At 41.4% G+C, this 17,150-nt stretch overlaps 2 protein-coding genes across 5 annotated transcripts in view; one reads left to right on the top strand and one right to left on the bottom strand.

Moving 5' to 3' along the window:
• The window catches only part of TFB1M (transcription factor B1, mitochondrial), a 213,471-nt gene that overhangs the window by 119,422 nt on the left and 76,899 nt on the right, over nt 1-17,150 (top strand). The window lies entirely within an intron of this gene.
• Nucleotides 4,722-12,796, bottom strand: CLDN20 (claudin 20). Of its 3 annotated transcripts, XM_073673356.1 has the most exons (3): nt 12,643-12,796; nt 12,331-12,411; nt 4,722-5,742 (listed from the first exon to the last, which is right to left on the bottom strand). In XM_073673356.1, exon 3 carries the CDS (start codon nt 5,663-5,665, stop codon nt 5,000-5,002), a length of 666 nt encoding a protein of 221 aa, XP_073529457.1. In that variant the 5' UTR covers nt 5,666-5,742; nt 12,331-12,411; nt 12,643-12,796; the 3' UTR covers nt 4,722-4,999. The 3 variants fall into 3 exon arrangements, with proteins under 3 accessions (XP_073529457.1, XP_073529456.1, XP_073529458.1); XM_073673355.1 differs by lacking the exon at nt 12,643-12,796 and having other exon boundaries at nt 12,331-12,613; XM_073673357.1 differs by lacking the exons at nt 12,331-12,411; nt 12,643-12,796 and adding an exon at nt 5,822-5,957.

Below are 17,150 nucleotides of genomic sequence, written 5' to 3' on the forward strand. Positions count from 1 at the left end.
TGCTCCCTTAGTCGTAGGAGTGTGGTTCATTTTATTCAGTCACGCTTGTCGCCACCCTTTCAATATGAATGTTCCCGGGGTTGCGCCTACATCACTCAAATACGCTATGAAAAATCATGCGCTTCGACAGTGTCTATTATGGAGCCGCGTTTGCACAGTGTGTATCTGGGAGCCATTCTTGCTCCGTGACGAGCGGCTACCCGCACTAGCGCCATGACTAGCGACTCTGGCCGCACAGTCAGTGAAGTTGGTACTACACACAGCTTCAGTGCGCACACGCGGGGAGCCACTTTTCACGGCACAAGCGCGGCTTCCAGATCGATACTGCGCAAGCGCGGCTCCATGATCTACACTGTGCAAGTGCGGCTCCATGATCGACACTGCGCAAGCCCAGGATTTTTCAAAGCGTATTTGAGTGATATAGGTACAACCCTGGGAACATCATTCAAATTGCTTGGATGGTGACAAGTGTGACTGAATGAAATGAAGCACACCCCTATGACTATACGAGTAGGTACAATCTAACTACATAAAGTGCTTTTTGCACATGATTAGACCGCCATTTTTAATTAAAAAAATGTGTTAGTGATGCACATTGCATCACTAACAACGCACTGCGGATAGTTTACATGCTAAAAAGGACATGACAGGTTCCCTTTAAATTTTTGTTGCAGACTTGTTGTAGGTTGCTTGCTTGTATTGAGTTCAAGAGGAAAGCGAAAACACGACACTCACCAAAACACCAAGGAAGGTTTGCATAATGTTTTTTTTTATTTGTCATGATCCAAAGCTTTTGCTGGGAAAACAAAAAGATCTTATGCGGATTACCATGCGAATTCATGGGGACTTGGTACAGAAATTTCCACAGCAAATCCGCTATGTGTGTATGTACCCTTACACTCAATCCACCTGCCTCCCCTTTCCCTTGCTATTGCAGATAAATTAGAGCATCTGACTACACACATGGTTTGTTTGTACTCTGTAACCATGGATCCATATAGGTTTGCATAGTAGCTGTACATACACAACATTAACCAAGACCTTTTTTCTTTAGTAGTATTTTTTTATTGATCTTAAACATAGAAAAGCCACATAATTGCAAAACGAATGTTGGAATTGCAACAATGGAGTTCAAGGTTTTGCATCAACAATGTGCAATGAGAATAATAACATCTCATCATGTGCTACTTTAATAATATAGAGTAAGATAACCCATAATGAGTGGTGAGTAATCTATAGGAAGATAGAAAAGAAAGAAAAGGAGGGAAAGTTGGAAGAAGAGGGAAGGGCACTGGTGTAGCTTAATAAGACCCATGCTCTGGTAATGAGTTGTGGATGGGCATAGCTGGTCCATGGCGACCCGATTTTGGTGAATTTGCCATGGGTATCTGTAAGAATACTGCTTAGTTTTTCATTAATTTAAAAATCTATCCAATCTGGATTTCACTTCATGAAAAGGAACATTTCCCATCAGTCCCTGCCATACTTCAGCAATCATTTGCTTAGCAGCTAAAAATACATAGGAAATAATTTTGAATTGAGAGGGTATACATTTTGTTATATTAAAATGTATGAGGGCTTCCCATGGGTTTTATGGATATCAGAATAGAAGAGTGAAATATTAGACCATACACTCTAGACCAGAACTGGATCAGTGTAGGAAATGACCACCAGATGAGTAACATGACTCTTTGTAGGCCCATCCTCGAAAACAGAGGGGGAAAAGCCTGGTGATTCAGGTTGGTACAATGTACCATCTCATGAGAACTTTATACGCTGATACTGTAATCATGGTATTGTTTGACAATGGCCCAGTGCCATTCCACATCTTCCTTAGTTGCTCCCGTTTAACAAAATAGTTATGCAAAATATCAGAAGTATTATTTATGAGAGACAAATCATTAAACAAAACATTTTTATAGCTAAACACAGATATAGATGCAAAAGAAATGAAATGTGTAGTTTTCTCCTGTATATATTTGCTTCCTTTTGGATCCCCTGATGGCATAGGCGATGACATTATCAGCACATTATCAGCTGATTTATACAGCTGACATGTGCCCGCAAGAGCTGTGGGTGGAATCGCGAGCCACCCGCGGCTGTTAACTATTTAAATGCCGCTGTCAATCTCTGACAGCGGCATTTAACAACGCCGCGTCGGAAGCAATTCACTTACCCCGCCCATCGGTGACCCTGTCACCACCGTCACATGACCGCGGGTCACCGATGGGTTGGCATGACAACCTGTGGTCTGCAGGACCCCCCAATGTCCAGATTGCTATGAGCGCCGCCCAGTGGTCGGCTCTCATAGCAAGTGAGCAAATCTGCTACATACAGGCGATCTGCTCATCGCCTGTATGTAGCAGAGCCGATCAGGTAATTGCTGCTTCTAGTTTCCCATGGAGACTATTGAAGCAAGCAAAAAGTAAAAAAAAAGGTTTTAAAAATATTAAAAAGATAAAAAATATAAATGTTTAAATCACCCCTCTTTTGCCCCATTCAAAATAAAACCATAAAAAAAACCACATACACTTATTTGGTATTGCCGAGTTCAGAATAGCCCGATCTATCAATATAAAAAAAGAATTAATCCGATCAGTATACGGCGTAACGAGAAAAAAAAATTCTAAGCGCCAGAATTAGGTTTTTTTGGTCACCACAACATTTAAATAAAATACAACAACGGGCGATCAAAACATCGGATCTATCCCAAAATTTTATCAATAAAAGCGTCATCACGGCGTGCAAAAAATAAGCCCTCATCCGGCCCCAGATCCTGAAAAATGGAGACACTACGGGTCTCGGAAAATGGCGCCATTTTTATTTTATTTTTTTTTTTAGCAAACTTTTGATTTGTTTTTCACCACTTAAATAAAAAAAGAATCTACACATGTTTGGTGTCTATGAATTCGTAATGACCTGGAGAATAATAATGGCAGCTCAGTTTTAGCATTCAGTGAACGTGGTAAAAAAAAAAAAAAATAACTGTGGAATTGCACTTTTTTTGCAATTTCACCGCACTTGGATTTTATTTCCCATTTTCCCATACACGATATGGTAAAACCAGTAATGTTGTTCAAAAGTACAACTCGTCCCGCAAAAAATAAGCCCTCACATGGCCATATTGACCAAAAAAATAAAAACGCTATGGCACTGGGAACAAGGGGAGCAAAAAACGCAAAATGCTCTGGTCATTAAGGGGTTAATCTCACTTTACATATTAAAGGTTAGTTAGCAGATCCTATCAATATCTGCACGACTGGATGACCACCTAATATGAAGAGCAAGGCCAATAGTTGCTTGCCTAAATAAAGACCAATAGGGAGCACAGAAGTGGCATAGGATTTACCAGATAAGTATAGTTTTTTATTACTGACCCTGGCCCTCCATATTAGCTATTGCCTTAGGACTGCAGAAATAAATGGTAATGCTTCAGTTAGAGAAAATGACCTATGCCATTTATCCACATTGGATACACAAGCGGTGCTTTAGGAGTTCTAGTTTAATCCTTTGTTGGTTCAGTGTGACCCAAAGCTACACTGCCAGTTACATACAGGTGCATCTCACTAAATTAGAATATCGTCAAAACGTTAATTTATTTCAGTTCTTCAATACAAAACGTGAAACTAATATGTTTTATAGTCATTACAAACAGAGTGATCTATTTCAATTGTTTATTTCTGTTAATGTTGATGATTATGGCTTACAGCCAATGAAAACACAAAAGTCATTATCTCAGTAAATTAGAATACTTTATAGCAACAGCTTGAAAAATGTTTTTAAAATCTGAAATGTTGGCCCACTGAAATGTACGTTCAGTAAATGTAGTCAATACCTGGTCGGGGCTCCTTTTCCATCAATTACTGCATCAATGCGGCGTGGCATGGAGGCGATCAGCCTGTGGCACTGCTGAGGTGTTATGGAAGCCCAGGTTGCTTTGATAGCAGCTTTCAGCTCGTCTGCATTGTTGGGTCTGGTGTCTCTCATCTTCCTCTTGACAATACCCCATAGATTCTCTATGGGGTTAAGGTCAGGTGAGTTTGCTGGCCAATCAAGCACAGTGATACTGTTGTTTTTAAACCAGGTATTGGTACTTTTGGCAGTGTGGACAGGTGCCAAGTCCTGCTGGAGAATGAAATTTCCATCTCCAAAAAGCTTGTCAGCAGAGGAAAGCATGAAGTGCTCTAAAATTTCCTGGTAAACGGCTGCGCTGACTTTGGTCTTGATAAAACACAGTGGACCTACACCAGCAGATGACATGGCTCCCCAAACCATCACTGATTGTGGAAGCTTCACACTAGACCTCAAGCAGCTTGGATTGTGTGCCTCTCCACTCTTCCTCCAGACTCTGGGACCTTGATTTCCAAATGAAAATTGGAACTCTGTGACCTTGTGGAGTGTGTCAATGACTGCCTTCTGGACATCTGTCAAGTCAGCAGTCTTCCCCATGATTGTGGAGCCTACTGAAACAGACTAAGGGACCTTTTTAAATGCTTAGGAAGCCTTTGCAGGTGTTTTTTGTTTATTATTTTAATTTACTGAGATAATGACTTTTGGGTTTTCATTGGCTATAAGCCATAATCATCAACATTAACAGAAATAAACACTTGAAATAGATCACTCTGTTTGTAATGACTCTATATGTGAGTTTCACTTTTTGTATTGAAGAACTGAAATAAATTAACTTTTTGATGATATTCTAATTTAGTGAGATGCACCTGTACTTAGCTGTAGAAAATACAAAGTAGCTGTTTGTGTGAGAGGCATACTGTAGTTTCTATAGAATCCATAAGCACAAATATAATAAAGAATATCTATAACGCCTTTTGTTGGGAGTTTACAGATGTCAATAAAATATTAGTGCATTTCTATTTATTGCAAATGTATTTTCTTTTGAAAAAAGACTGGCTAAGTAAATTATTGAATTCTCACTATTGTGTAATAGTAATTGGATTAACTATAAAATAAGATGCATAACAACATGTCAGTATGTTTCCATTTACACGTAGTCTTGGAGGTTATAACCTGCATTGCTGTTTTCTGACTGTTGAGCTGCTGAATCTGGTGGTTTTGTCGGAGGAGAGTCTTGTCTTTGCTGCTGATTTTTAGTACAGGTTGCACAGAAGATTATACCTGCTAAAAAATGCATCCCAGCAGACAGAAAGCCTATATATACTGCTCCACCTGGCTCATGTTTGCTACTCTCTGGGATAGAGGGATCCAAAAAGCTTGAAATGATCTCTTTCAGGTACCAGCTCACTGAAATCATGCCAAAAATACCAGCTAGCAAAAAACATGTTCCTCCTGAAAAAGCTATATTGCTTTTTGTTTGACCATCCCCACCTAGCTTTGTACATTTCATTCCTGCAATGGAGACAAATATCCCCAAACATGAGAATATACAGGACAGTACCATTGTGGTCCGTGCTGTCTGAATATACAGAGGGAGTGATAGAATGGAATACTTCACAGTGCAACTAAACATACCGGTACTGTACCATGTGCAGTCCATCCACAGACCTTGCATCTGTATGACGGCAGTAACAATGTTTGCCCCAGCGTCTGCATTGATCTTCCAGTTTGGTAGTATAGTTGCTGCAATGGCCCCACACATTGCGACCAGTGCAATAATAAATGCAGTAATTTGTAGGCCCATTGATGCCATGGTCTGTTATCCAGTTCTTGTTTTCTTTACTTGTGCGTGGTCTCTTCCATCCACAGTGTACAGCACTGGTGACAGTTCTGGAGAGAAACAGAAAGGACAGAGTTTTGTGGGGGATGAGGGGGACAGGCGAGCAAGCAGGCAACAAATAAGTATTACCTTAGTGCTTCAATGCTGAGCTCTTTCAATTTGCAGAATGAGCCCTTCAGGAGACTAAAAGCCTGTTCTCACAAAGACACATGGCTCACAAGCATTTGGTACATGGGGAATATAGATTTCTTTAAAAGGCAGCTAAACCGTAGATTACTTTTGGTCATTGAAATTCATCTATGAGTGACACCAGTGTATCTTCATGTTTCTGAAAATAATAATTTAGATGTTGAGGACCTGATAAACAATGCTCCTTTTGGTATAAGAGAAAAATATGCTGTATTCAGAAATGTGCAGAGCAGACGTACAACACATGTTTCATTCACAGCCTTTTCATTTAAACTGCTTGTCGTGCTATTTCTTCCTTTACAAGTAGATGTTTTGTTCTGTAAAATAATTACAAATGGAGGTAGAGGTGCAACGTACAACAGTGAATAAAGCATCAATATCGTGAACGCTTATTAAAAACTAATATTATTTAGCTAAAACTCCTCCCAAAACGAAAATGAGCATATACCCTATAGTAAGTAAATAAATAGTAATAGTACATGTTAATAACATAAGGCACTTAATTAACACTATTTTGATCAAAAAAGCATAAAAGCCATCTAACCGCGCCAAGTGTACCCATTTGGGACGCTCCTATCCTGTCTCTGGTATTAAAACCTCACCTTGTGTCAGTCAACCTCAATGTGAATAAAGGGAGAGCAGGACCCAGGCCCAAGTGTTCAGACACCTGCCCATGGGAAGATGAAATGCTTAGCTCAGAAAGGGGGGCACATACCCTATGTTATTTATATGTACTATTAGTATTTACTTACTACAAGGTATATGCACATTTTGTTGTTTTTTGGGGTTTTGTCTGTGAAGTAGCCACATTGTGAATGTGCTTTACACATTGCATGTATACCAACTTATGCTCCCTCTCAATTCTTTGGTTTTAGTATTTAGTTCAGGATATAGAAATATGTACAACTAGCTATTGAACCCGTTCTACGCCCGAGTGGCGAGCATTTTTATTGGTATATGGTCTCCCATGCTGGTATGTGCTGCCCCTCTCCTGTTGTGTGATGCCCCCCCTCCTGGTATTTGTGCTGCCCCCCTCCTGGTATTTGTGCTGCCCCCATCCTGGTATTTGTGCTCACTAATCCTGTTCCCCCATCATGTTATGTGCTGCCCCCATCCTATCCTGGTATGCATGGCTCCCCTCACCCCTAATCCTGGTATGCATGGCACCCCTCATCCCCAATCCTGGTATGCATGGCACCCCTCATCCCAATCCTGGCATGCATGTCGCCCCTCATCTCTCATCCTGGTATGCATGGCTCCCTCATACCCAATCCTGGTATGCATGGCCGCCTCAGCCTTATCCTGGTATGCATGGGCCCCTGACCCCCATCCTGGTATGTATGGCACTCCTCATCCCTATCCTAGTATGCATGGCACCCCATCCCTCATCCTGGTATGCATGGTACCCCTCATCCCTATCCTGGTATGCATGGCACCCCTCATCCCAATCCTGGCATGCATGTCGCCCCTCATCTCTCATCCTGGTATGCATGGCTCCCTCATACCCAATCCTGGTATGCATGGCCGCCTCAGCCTTATCCTGGTATGCATGGGCCCCTGACCCCCATCCTGGTATGTATGGCACTCCTCATCCCTATCCTAGTATGCATGGTACCCCTCATCCCTATCCTGGTATACATGTTACCCCTCATCCCTATCCTGGTATGCATGGCCCCTTCAACCGAATCCTGGTATGCATGACCCTGCCCCACATACCTATCCTGGTATGCATGGCTCCCTCACCCCCAATCCTGGTATGCATGGCACCCCTCATCCCCAATCCTGGTATACATGGCACCCCTCATCCCCAATCCTGGAATGCATGGCACCCCTCATCCCCAATACTGGTATGCATGCCACCGCTCATCCCCAATCCTGGTATGCATGGCACCCCTCATTCCAAATCTGGTATACATGGCACCTCACATCCCAATCCTGGTATGCATGGCACCCCATCTCTCATCCTGGTATGCGTGGCTTCCTTATCCCCAATCCTGGTATGCATGGCAATCCTCATCCCTAATCCTGGTATTCATGGCACCCAATCACTCATTCTGGTATGTATGGTACCCCTCATCCCTATCCTGGTATGTATGGTACCCCTCATCCTGGTATGCATGGCACCCCATCCCTCATCCTGGTATGCATGGCACCCCATCCCTCATCCTGGTATGCATGGCTCCCTCATACCCATTCCTGGTATGTATGGCCCCCATATCCCTATCGTGGTATACATGGTACTCCTCATCCCCCATCCTGGTATGCATGGCACCCTATCCCTTAATCTGGTATGCATGGTACCCCTCATCCCTATTCTGCTATGCATGGTACCCCTCATCCCTATTCTGCTATGCATGGTACCCCTCATCCCTATTCTGGTATGCATGGTACCCCTCATCCTGGTATGCATGGCACCCCTTCCCTCATCCTGGTATGTATAGTACCCCGCATTCCTATCCTGGTATGCAAGGTACCCCTCATCCCTATTCTGGTATGCATGGTACCCCTCATCCTGGTATGCATGGCACCCCATCCCTCATCCTGGCATGCATGGCACCCCATCCCTCATCCTGGTATGCATGGTACCCCGCATCCCAATTCTGGTATGTATGGCACCCCTCATCCCTATCCTAGTATGCATGGCCTTCTCATCCCTATCCTGGTATGTATGGCTCCCCCTCATCCCTATCCTGGTATGCATGGCACTCCATCTCTCATTCTGGTATGCATGGTCCCCTCACCCCCCAATCCTGGTATGCATGGTCCCCTCGCACCCCAATCCTGGTATGCATGATACCCCCTCTTCCCTATCCTGGTATGCATGGTACCCCCTCATCCCTTTCCTGGTATGCATGGTCCCCTCACCCCCAAATCCTGGTATGTGTGGTATTCCTCATCCTGGTATGCATGGCACCCCATTCCTCATCCTGGTATGCATGGTCCCCTCACCCCCCAATCATGGTATGCATGGTACCCCCTCATCCCTATCCTGGTATGTATGGCACCATTCACCCCCCAATCCTGGTATGCATGGCACCCCTCAACCCCCAATCCTGGTATGCATGGTCTCCTCACCCTCCAATCCTAGTATTCATAGTCCCCTCACCCCCAATCCTGGTATGCATGGTACCCCCTCATCCCTATCCTGGTATTTATGGTACCCCCTCACCCCCCAATCCTGGTATGCATGGCACCCCTCACCCCCCAATCCTGGTATGTATGGTACCTCTCATCTCCAATGTTGGTATGCATGGCACCCCTCGCCCCCCAATCCTGGTATGCATGGTCCCCTCACCCCCCCAATCCTGGTATGCATGGCCCCCTCATCCCCCAATCCTGGTATGCATGGCCCCCTCTTCCCCCAATCCTGGTATGTATGGCACCCCTCACCCCCCAATCCTGGTATGCATGGCACCCCTTACCCCCCAATCCTGGTATGCATGGTACCCCCTCATACCTATCCTGGTATTTATGTGTGGAACCGTATCAAAAGCTTTTGAAAAGTCCATATACACAACATCCACTGCATTTCCTTGGTCCAGTCCGGAACTTACCTCCTCATAAAAACTGATCTGATTAGTTTGACAGGAATGGTCCCTCATAAACCCATGTTGATATTGGGTCCTGAGGTTATTTTTCTTCAGATACTCTAGTATAGCATCCTTTAGGAAACCCTCCAGGATTTTACCCACAGTAGAGGCTTACTGGCCTATAATTTCCAAGTTTGGTTTTTGTCCCCTTTTTCAATATTGGCACTACATTTGCTATACGCCAGTCCTGTGATACAGACCCTGTTATTATGGAATCTTTAAAGATTGAAAATAATGGTCTATCTATGACGTTACTTAATTCCTGCAGTACTCACGGGTGTATCCCATCCGGGCCCGGGGATTTGTCAACTTTAGTGATCTTTAGACGCCGCCATACTTCCTGCTGGGTTAAGCAAGTGACATTTAATGGAGAATTTTTGTCATCACTAATCATGTTTTCTTGTGTAAATACTGTTGAAAAAAAATCATTTAGCTTATTGGCTTTTTCCTCATCCACCATTTCACCCAGACTATTTTTAAGGGGGTCAACACTATCATTTTTTAGTTTCTTACTATTTATGTAGTTAAAGAATATTTTGGTATTATTTTTACTTTCTCTGGCAATGAGTCTCTCTGTCTCAATCTTTGCTGCCTTCATTTGGTTTTTACAGAATTTATTTAATTTTCTGTATTTATTCACTGCCTCATCACTACCTACTTGTTTTAGTTCTCTAAATGCTTTCTTTTTGTCACTTATTGTGCCCCTTACAGCTCTATTTAGCCATAGTGGTTTCCTCCTATTTCCAGCATGTTTATTCCCATAGGGTATATATTGTGCACAGGTCCTATTCAGGATGTTAATAAATGTCTCCCATTTGCTTTGTGTAGTTTTATGTCTCAGGATATCGTCCCAGTTTATTGCACTAAGATCATCTCTCAACCATTGGAAATTTGCCTTCATGAAGTTTAGTGTCCTTGTAACCCCTCTACTACACATCTTATTAAAGGATACATGAAAACTTATTATTTTGTGATCACGATTACCCAAGTGACCCCCAACTCGTATATTTGATATGCGGTCTGGCCCGTTGGTTAATATTAGGTCTAGCAGTGCCCCCCTTCTTGTTGGGTCCTGAACCAGAAAATGGCACCAGATAGTGCATGCGCCGATTTCGACGCCCCGGTCTCCAGCGAGAAGAGAGGTGCCGCGGCAACGCTCCTCCCGGTCAGGAAAGTATGTAAGTATGGTGCCGGAGATCGCGGTACGTGTTCAGTGTCTATGCATACCGTGATCTCCGGCGCCATACACTCCTCTTACCTGTATAACGGCTCGATGTTTTCTTCTGTCTGGAGTCAGACTGTGCAGGCGTGTCGCGCTTGCGCAGTCTATAAAGGCTTCAGACAGAGAGACGCATCTCGGTTATATTATAGATAGTTTGGAAGTTAATATGTCATCTATACACGCATGCGACCTCATTAGGATGCACCAAATAATTAATTTAAGAAGACTAGAAATTAGAAATAAAACTGTATATTAACCTCCTGACGAAAGCTCACACTGAAACGAGCATTGGAACTGGCGCCATTTTGGTGGCAGGAGACTGCTATGGGTAATTTACCTACCATTTAGCATTCTATGACTCGTAGATTCTCATTTCATTCATTTGGGGTCTGTCAAACGTGGTGACCTATCATTATTTATGATATTTTCTACTGGTAGGTTTTCACTTAATGAAATTACCATAATGATTTATTTGATTTATTACAAATTTTGAATACTTCCTGTGTTCCTTGTTATCTCATTATATTTACTTCATTGGCTTCTGTATTCACAACATTTGACCAAATCAACTGGTTTATTACTATTTAATACCCTTGATCAAGTGCTTTGGATTTGTTTAATGAATTGGTTATAATTACCTATTATATTTATTATCATTTATGAATTCAGAACAACTCATTGATCTAATTTTGTATTGAATTTTTTTATTTTTTTCACTTGATTTTTTTTTTACATAACCTCTATTGCAAACTGCACGATCATGTATCTTCACAAATAATGACTTTGTTGTCTCCTCCTGCAATTTTTGTTGCCATTATTTTTTTGAATCCTTTGTTTAACATATTACTTATAAAAATTGAGATATTTTTTATACTATTTGGCTATATACCGTACATCTTTATTTTGTAGGACATATGGTATTGTGCCTGCAGTATATACTTAAACACTCCGAAACTTTATCAATTACCCAAGTCCTTTTGTATTAAACAGGTTTTTCCACAAACAAAAATTAAGGTTTAAAAATTGTCTGTGTCTGACCGTGTATGGAACATACCGCATCTCCTGGGCAGGGGACAATACAGACATTACAGCAGGGGATCACACAGGATTCATTTTATGAGGTAAAATATTGTTTAAAAACAGGCAGTGAAATACTTTACCTCACAAAATGAATCCTGTGTGATCTCGTGCTGTAATGTCTGTATTGTCCCCTGCCCAGGAGATGCGGTATGTTCCATACACGGTCAGACACAGACAATTTTTAAAATGAACTTTTGTTCGTGGGGAAAACCCTTTAAGTCAGACATTAAAACTGTACCTAGAAAGAAAGATAAAACACTGCAGGCTTTTGTCTTTCTGTATTGTTGCCATTCGGCAAGTAAGAATATGTTTCCATTATTCTTACTTGCTGCAGAAGAAGGCTTTGTCTTGGCAATAGCAGCATATTACTTTGAAGCCCTAGTGTAAAAATAGTACAGTAATAATGCATTTTACTAATAGGCGGGCGTACTGTAACAATTGCATTAATGACTCATCATTGCCTGACTGTTAGCTGAGCAGCAGAGCATTGTCCCATTTGCAGAAGAGCACTAGGTAAAGAATACCTCACTTTTTACCTATAATTCAAAAGCACTTACTGGTAAATCAGAAGCAATGTTCTACGTCTTCCTTCCTGCTGGACGTAAACAAATTCTGGAAGTGAAAATCATATTTCTTCTCTACCACCGATAGGAAATAAAGAAAAATGGATATTTAATAGCTGGTAGCTTTTAAAAATAAATAAATAAAAGCAAATCCCTGATGATTTGTGCTGTCAACGTCCTTTATGAAGAAACCAGTCTGGTCATCATGAGGTTTTACTGAAGGAACAGTGCACGAGCCAGCAAAACTTAGAAAAACAGGACAAGGAATGGAAATTGTGGCACTGCGGATGCTGAGACAATACCAACCTTTAAGCGAGCAAACAAGTGACTTTTGTGTTCTGTTTCCAAACTTGTACGTTGTAGATCATAAACTTTAGCTGTATAAATTAAAATGCTAGATGCATTTCTAAAATGTGCTCGATAGTGTCAAGCAAGACATTGCTGCTGCTGCATTTTGTGCCACTGTGCTTTTAGTGTATTTTGTGCCAGTAAATGAGCACCAATCGGCTGCATGTAAGCTTACAACCTGTTACAGCGTTTGCTCATTCTGTGATTGGCAGCCTGTTTACATTGGGTAATTATCGGGAAACGAGCATTCCTAGGAACACTTTTCTGATAATCAGCCTGTGCAGCTTCAGCCAAAGACTATGTCTGCACAGCACAGATTTGATGCAGAAATGTTTGCCATTGCCGTTCATTTACATGGATCTTGCACTTGCTATAGAAACAACCCGAGATATACAGAATGGAATTTTTTAAAAGTTAACCACTTAGGCTGAGGTGTGGCTGTGCCTCAATCGAAAACTTGGATAACCTTTGGATAACAGTTAATAACAAATAAGAACCATTTTACAATGTGCTTGCTGTGTAATATTTGCAGAATTTTTAACATATTACACAGATGTAATGAAAGGTGTCCATAATTTTGCTTGCTCACTCATCCACAACTTCGCCCACAGCAATCTCCAATGACCACACAATTTGGTTTTAACACCTTCACTCCCAGGCTATTTTCTGGGGGGGGGGGGGCTGTTCCTCCTCTTCTTCCAAGAGCCATAACTTTTTTATTTTTCCGTATACATAACCACGTGAGGGCTTGTTTTTTGCGGGACAAGTTGTATTTTTGAATAACATTATTCATTTTATCATGTGATGCACTGGAAAACGGGAAAAAAATTCCAAGTGCGTTAAAAGTGCAAGAAAAAAGTGCAATTTCACTATTTTTTTTTACATTTACCATGTTAACTATACAGTAGAACTGACCTGGCAATATGATTCTCTTTGTCATTACAAGTACACAGATACCAAACATGTATAGGTTTTTTTCGTGGTGAAAATCTTTTCAGAAATTTGTAAAAAAGAAAACTTTGTTTCAAGATTTTCCGAGACCCGTACCACTTTCATTTTTCGGGATATAAGGCTGTGTGAGGGCCCTCAGCTGACATTTTTACTGATACCATTTTGGGGTAAATACAATATTTTGATCTCCTCATATTGCATTTTATTGCAATTTTGCAGCGGGCAAAAAAAATTAATTCTAGATTTTTTTTTTTTCTCATTACGATGATCGGATTCATTTACTTTACATTTTGATAGATTGGACTTTTATGAAAGCAGCAATATCAAATATGTGTATTTTTTTTTCATTCTTTCATTTTTAATGGGGCAAAAGGGGGGTGATTTGAACTTTGGTGGAGGGGGATTTGTTTTCATATTTGACTTGAAGCTGTGATCAGTTTATAGCAGTGCTGCATTGCTATGTATAGTGAAAATCATGGTCTCCTATGAACACCAGTTACAGGCTGGCTTTAGGTCTTCAGTAGGGTTGAGCGAGTATGTTCTGTCTCGAGCATGCTCGGGCCGAGCTCTGAGTATTTATAGCTGCTCGGTGATATGGTTGAATCGCTCCCATGTGCATGATTTGCAACTGTTTGACAGCTTTATTACATGTGAGGAATGTGTGAGAAATAGACATTCCTCCCATGTAATAAAACTGTCAAACAGTTGCAAATCATGCACACGGGAGCGATTCAACCATATCACCGAGCAGCTGTAAATACTCGGAGCTCGGCCCGAGCATACTCGGCGAAAAGGTTAATAGAACATACTCGCTCAACACTAGTCTTCAGCAGACCTCCAGCTGTCATGGCAACCCATCTACGCCCTGCGATCACGTCAGGAATGAATGACGCCCCCCCCCACTGCCAGTGCATGTTAAATGACACGGTCAGAGATTGACAGGGAATTTAACAGGTTAAAGGCACATGATGGTTGAATAAATCAGCCATCATCTGCCAGGAAAGATGCAGGCTCGTTCAGGGTGCGAGCCCATCTAAAAGTCAGGGTACGACATATGACGTTAATGTATGTTATATGTCGTGAAGAGGTTAAAATTGCTCAGCAATTGGTCATCATGGTGGGCAGGGTTTTGGACACAGCATGTTTGATTACCATTACTAAACTGCCCTGACGTACAATAAAATAACATGCTGTTGTGTTTTTCAGCTGCAGCACAGCCACACCTCAGCCATTACGTGGGATCTCACCCTAAGTGGGTAATCTTTTTTAACTCCTTGCCTCGCAGCCAATTTTCATTTTTACATTTTTCATTTTTGCTCTCCTTCTTCCAAGAGCTATAACTTTTTAGAATTTTTCTATTAACATAGTCTTATGAAGGCATGATGATTTGGAGTTTTTTGAGTGACACCATCCATTTTACAATACAATGTACTGAAAATCAGGAAAAAAAATAACAACTCGGTTGTCATGGTATAAAAAATGTCTTTTTTTTTTTTTTCTTGTGGTGCCATTTTCCAAGTTATTTTTCTGTCAATAGAGCTGTGTACCAGATTGTTTTTTGCACCCTGAGCTGACAGTTTTATTGATACCAATTTGGGGAACCTACAAAGTTTTGATTGGTTATTATTGCATTTTTTAAGGAGGTGTCATGAAAGAATAAAGCAAATTGTCTCTTCACAGAGGTAGAGGACCAAGAATAAAGGTAAAAAGTTAATCTCCAGAGATCTTAATGTTCCTTTGTCCACAGTGCTCAACATAATCAAAACGTTCACAACCCATGGCACTGTAGCTAATCTCTCTGGACTTGGATGGCAGAGAGAAAATGATGAAAGGTTGTGACACAGGATAGTCTGGATGGTGGATAAGGAGTCAAGTTCCAAAGAAATTCAAGCTGTCCTGCAGGCATCCGTGTAAGCGCAAACTTGATTTATCATGAGCTCAGAGTGCTGGATTAATTGTTAAGGTACTCCTAATTTTTCTTGTGATTTAGTGAGTAAGCTCGGTGTCATTTTCCCCTGGTTGCAGAAGAATGTTGGTAAATAGGTGGAGCTCTGGTTTGAGTTAGGAAACAGTGACATGACACCTCAGACAGAACATCAGTGAACTCTTTCAATGGACTGATAGCTTTGTTTACAGACTGTAGGGCATCCTACAGTAGCTTGGGAAACTATTCACCCCATTGGCATTTTTTGTGTTTTGCTGCCTTGCAACCTGGAATTTCACTGTTTTTTTTAGAGTTTGCATCAGTTCATGTAAAAAACATGCCTACAACTGTGAACATTTTGGTTTCTTTTACAGCTGCTAGTGACTTGCCCGGGCTGAGAGTTTTGGTAGACGGCCCTCTCTTGGCAGATTTGTTGTGGTACCATGTTCTTTCCATTTGATGATAATGGATTTGATGGTGCTCTGGGGGATCATCAGAGATTGGGATATTTTTTCTATAACCAAACCCTGACATACTTTTCAACAATTTTGTCCCTAGCTTGTTTGAAGATCTCCTTCGTATTGATGTTGTTGTTTGGTTAGTGGTGCCTCTTGCTTATTGGTGTTGCGGCCTCTGTGGCCTCTCAGAAAAGGTGTGTATATACTGACAGACCATGTGACACTTAGATTGCACACAGGTGGACTTCCTTTCAGTAAGCATGTGCACCGCACATGGGAGGAGAGGAGGGACAGGGGCCGGACAGAAGCGCATCAGAACAAGCAAATATACAAAGCGTGCAACAGTGACAAATAATAAATGAAGGTATACACATAAGTCACACGCATAAAAGATTAATAATGAAGTCTGGTCTTGGTCCTCAAACGGTGCTGGATGATAGGGGATAGAGGTATTTTAAATTGCATTCAGTAAAAATTTGTATTTTACTAGCATTACTCCGTTTTTCTTCTCTTTTCAATTCATTTGATTCATGTAGCAATTATCTATGCTATTGCAAAGTCTTTGTGCGCTCACTTGTTCACTCTTTATCATGTTGGTCCAACTGTCAGTAATCATGCAGACTTGCCAATCTTCTCTGAGCTTCCATGAAGGCAGGGATACTTTGAGTCCTGCAGCTATTATATATCCTGTGTGATCATCAGGGAATAGTTCACCTGGATGCAGATACTTTGCAGTTTCCAGACATTGTTAATAAAGTGCACCGTTAGGGTTTGCTCACATCTGCGTATATAAAGTAGCTGAGATTCTTAGCCATAAAAGTTGGAGAGTGTCAGGCAAGTGTCATGTCTAGCATTTGTATATCATGCAAGTGTGCATTTTTTTTCTTCACCTAGCATCCGTATGACGTGCATATACAATCCATATGCGTTTTTAACATCAACTTTTACATACAGTAATTCTCTATGTCATTTCAATCTAGTTTTTGAACTAATAAAAAAATCTTATCTACAGGTATAGATTGATGACAGTTAGAAATACAGTACAGACCAAAAGTTTGGACACACCTTCTCATTTAAATATTTTTCTGTATTTTCATGACTATGAAAATTGTACATTCACACTGAAGGCATCA

Source organism: Phyllobates terribilis, unplaced genomic scaffold (assembly GCF_046119375.1).
Source record: "Phyllobates terribilis strain yellow unplaced genomic scaffold, ASM4611937v1 Scaffold_3__8_contigs__length_932513732, whole genome shotgun sequence".
NCBI lineage: Eukaryota > Metazoa > Chordata > Amphibia > Anura > Dendrobatidae > Phyllobates > Phyllobates terribilis.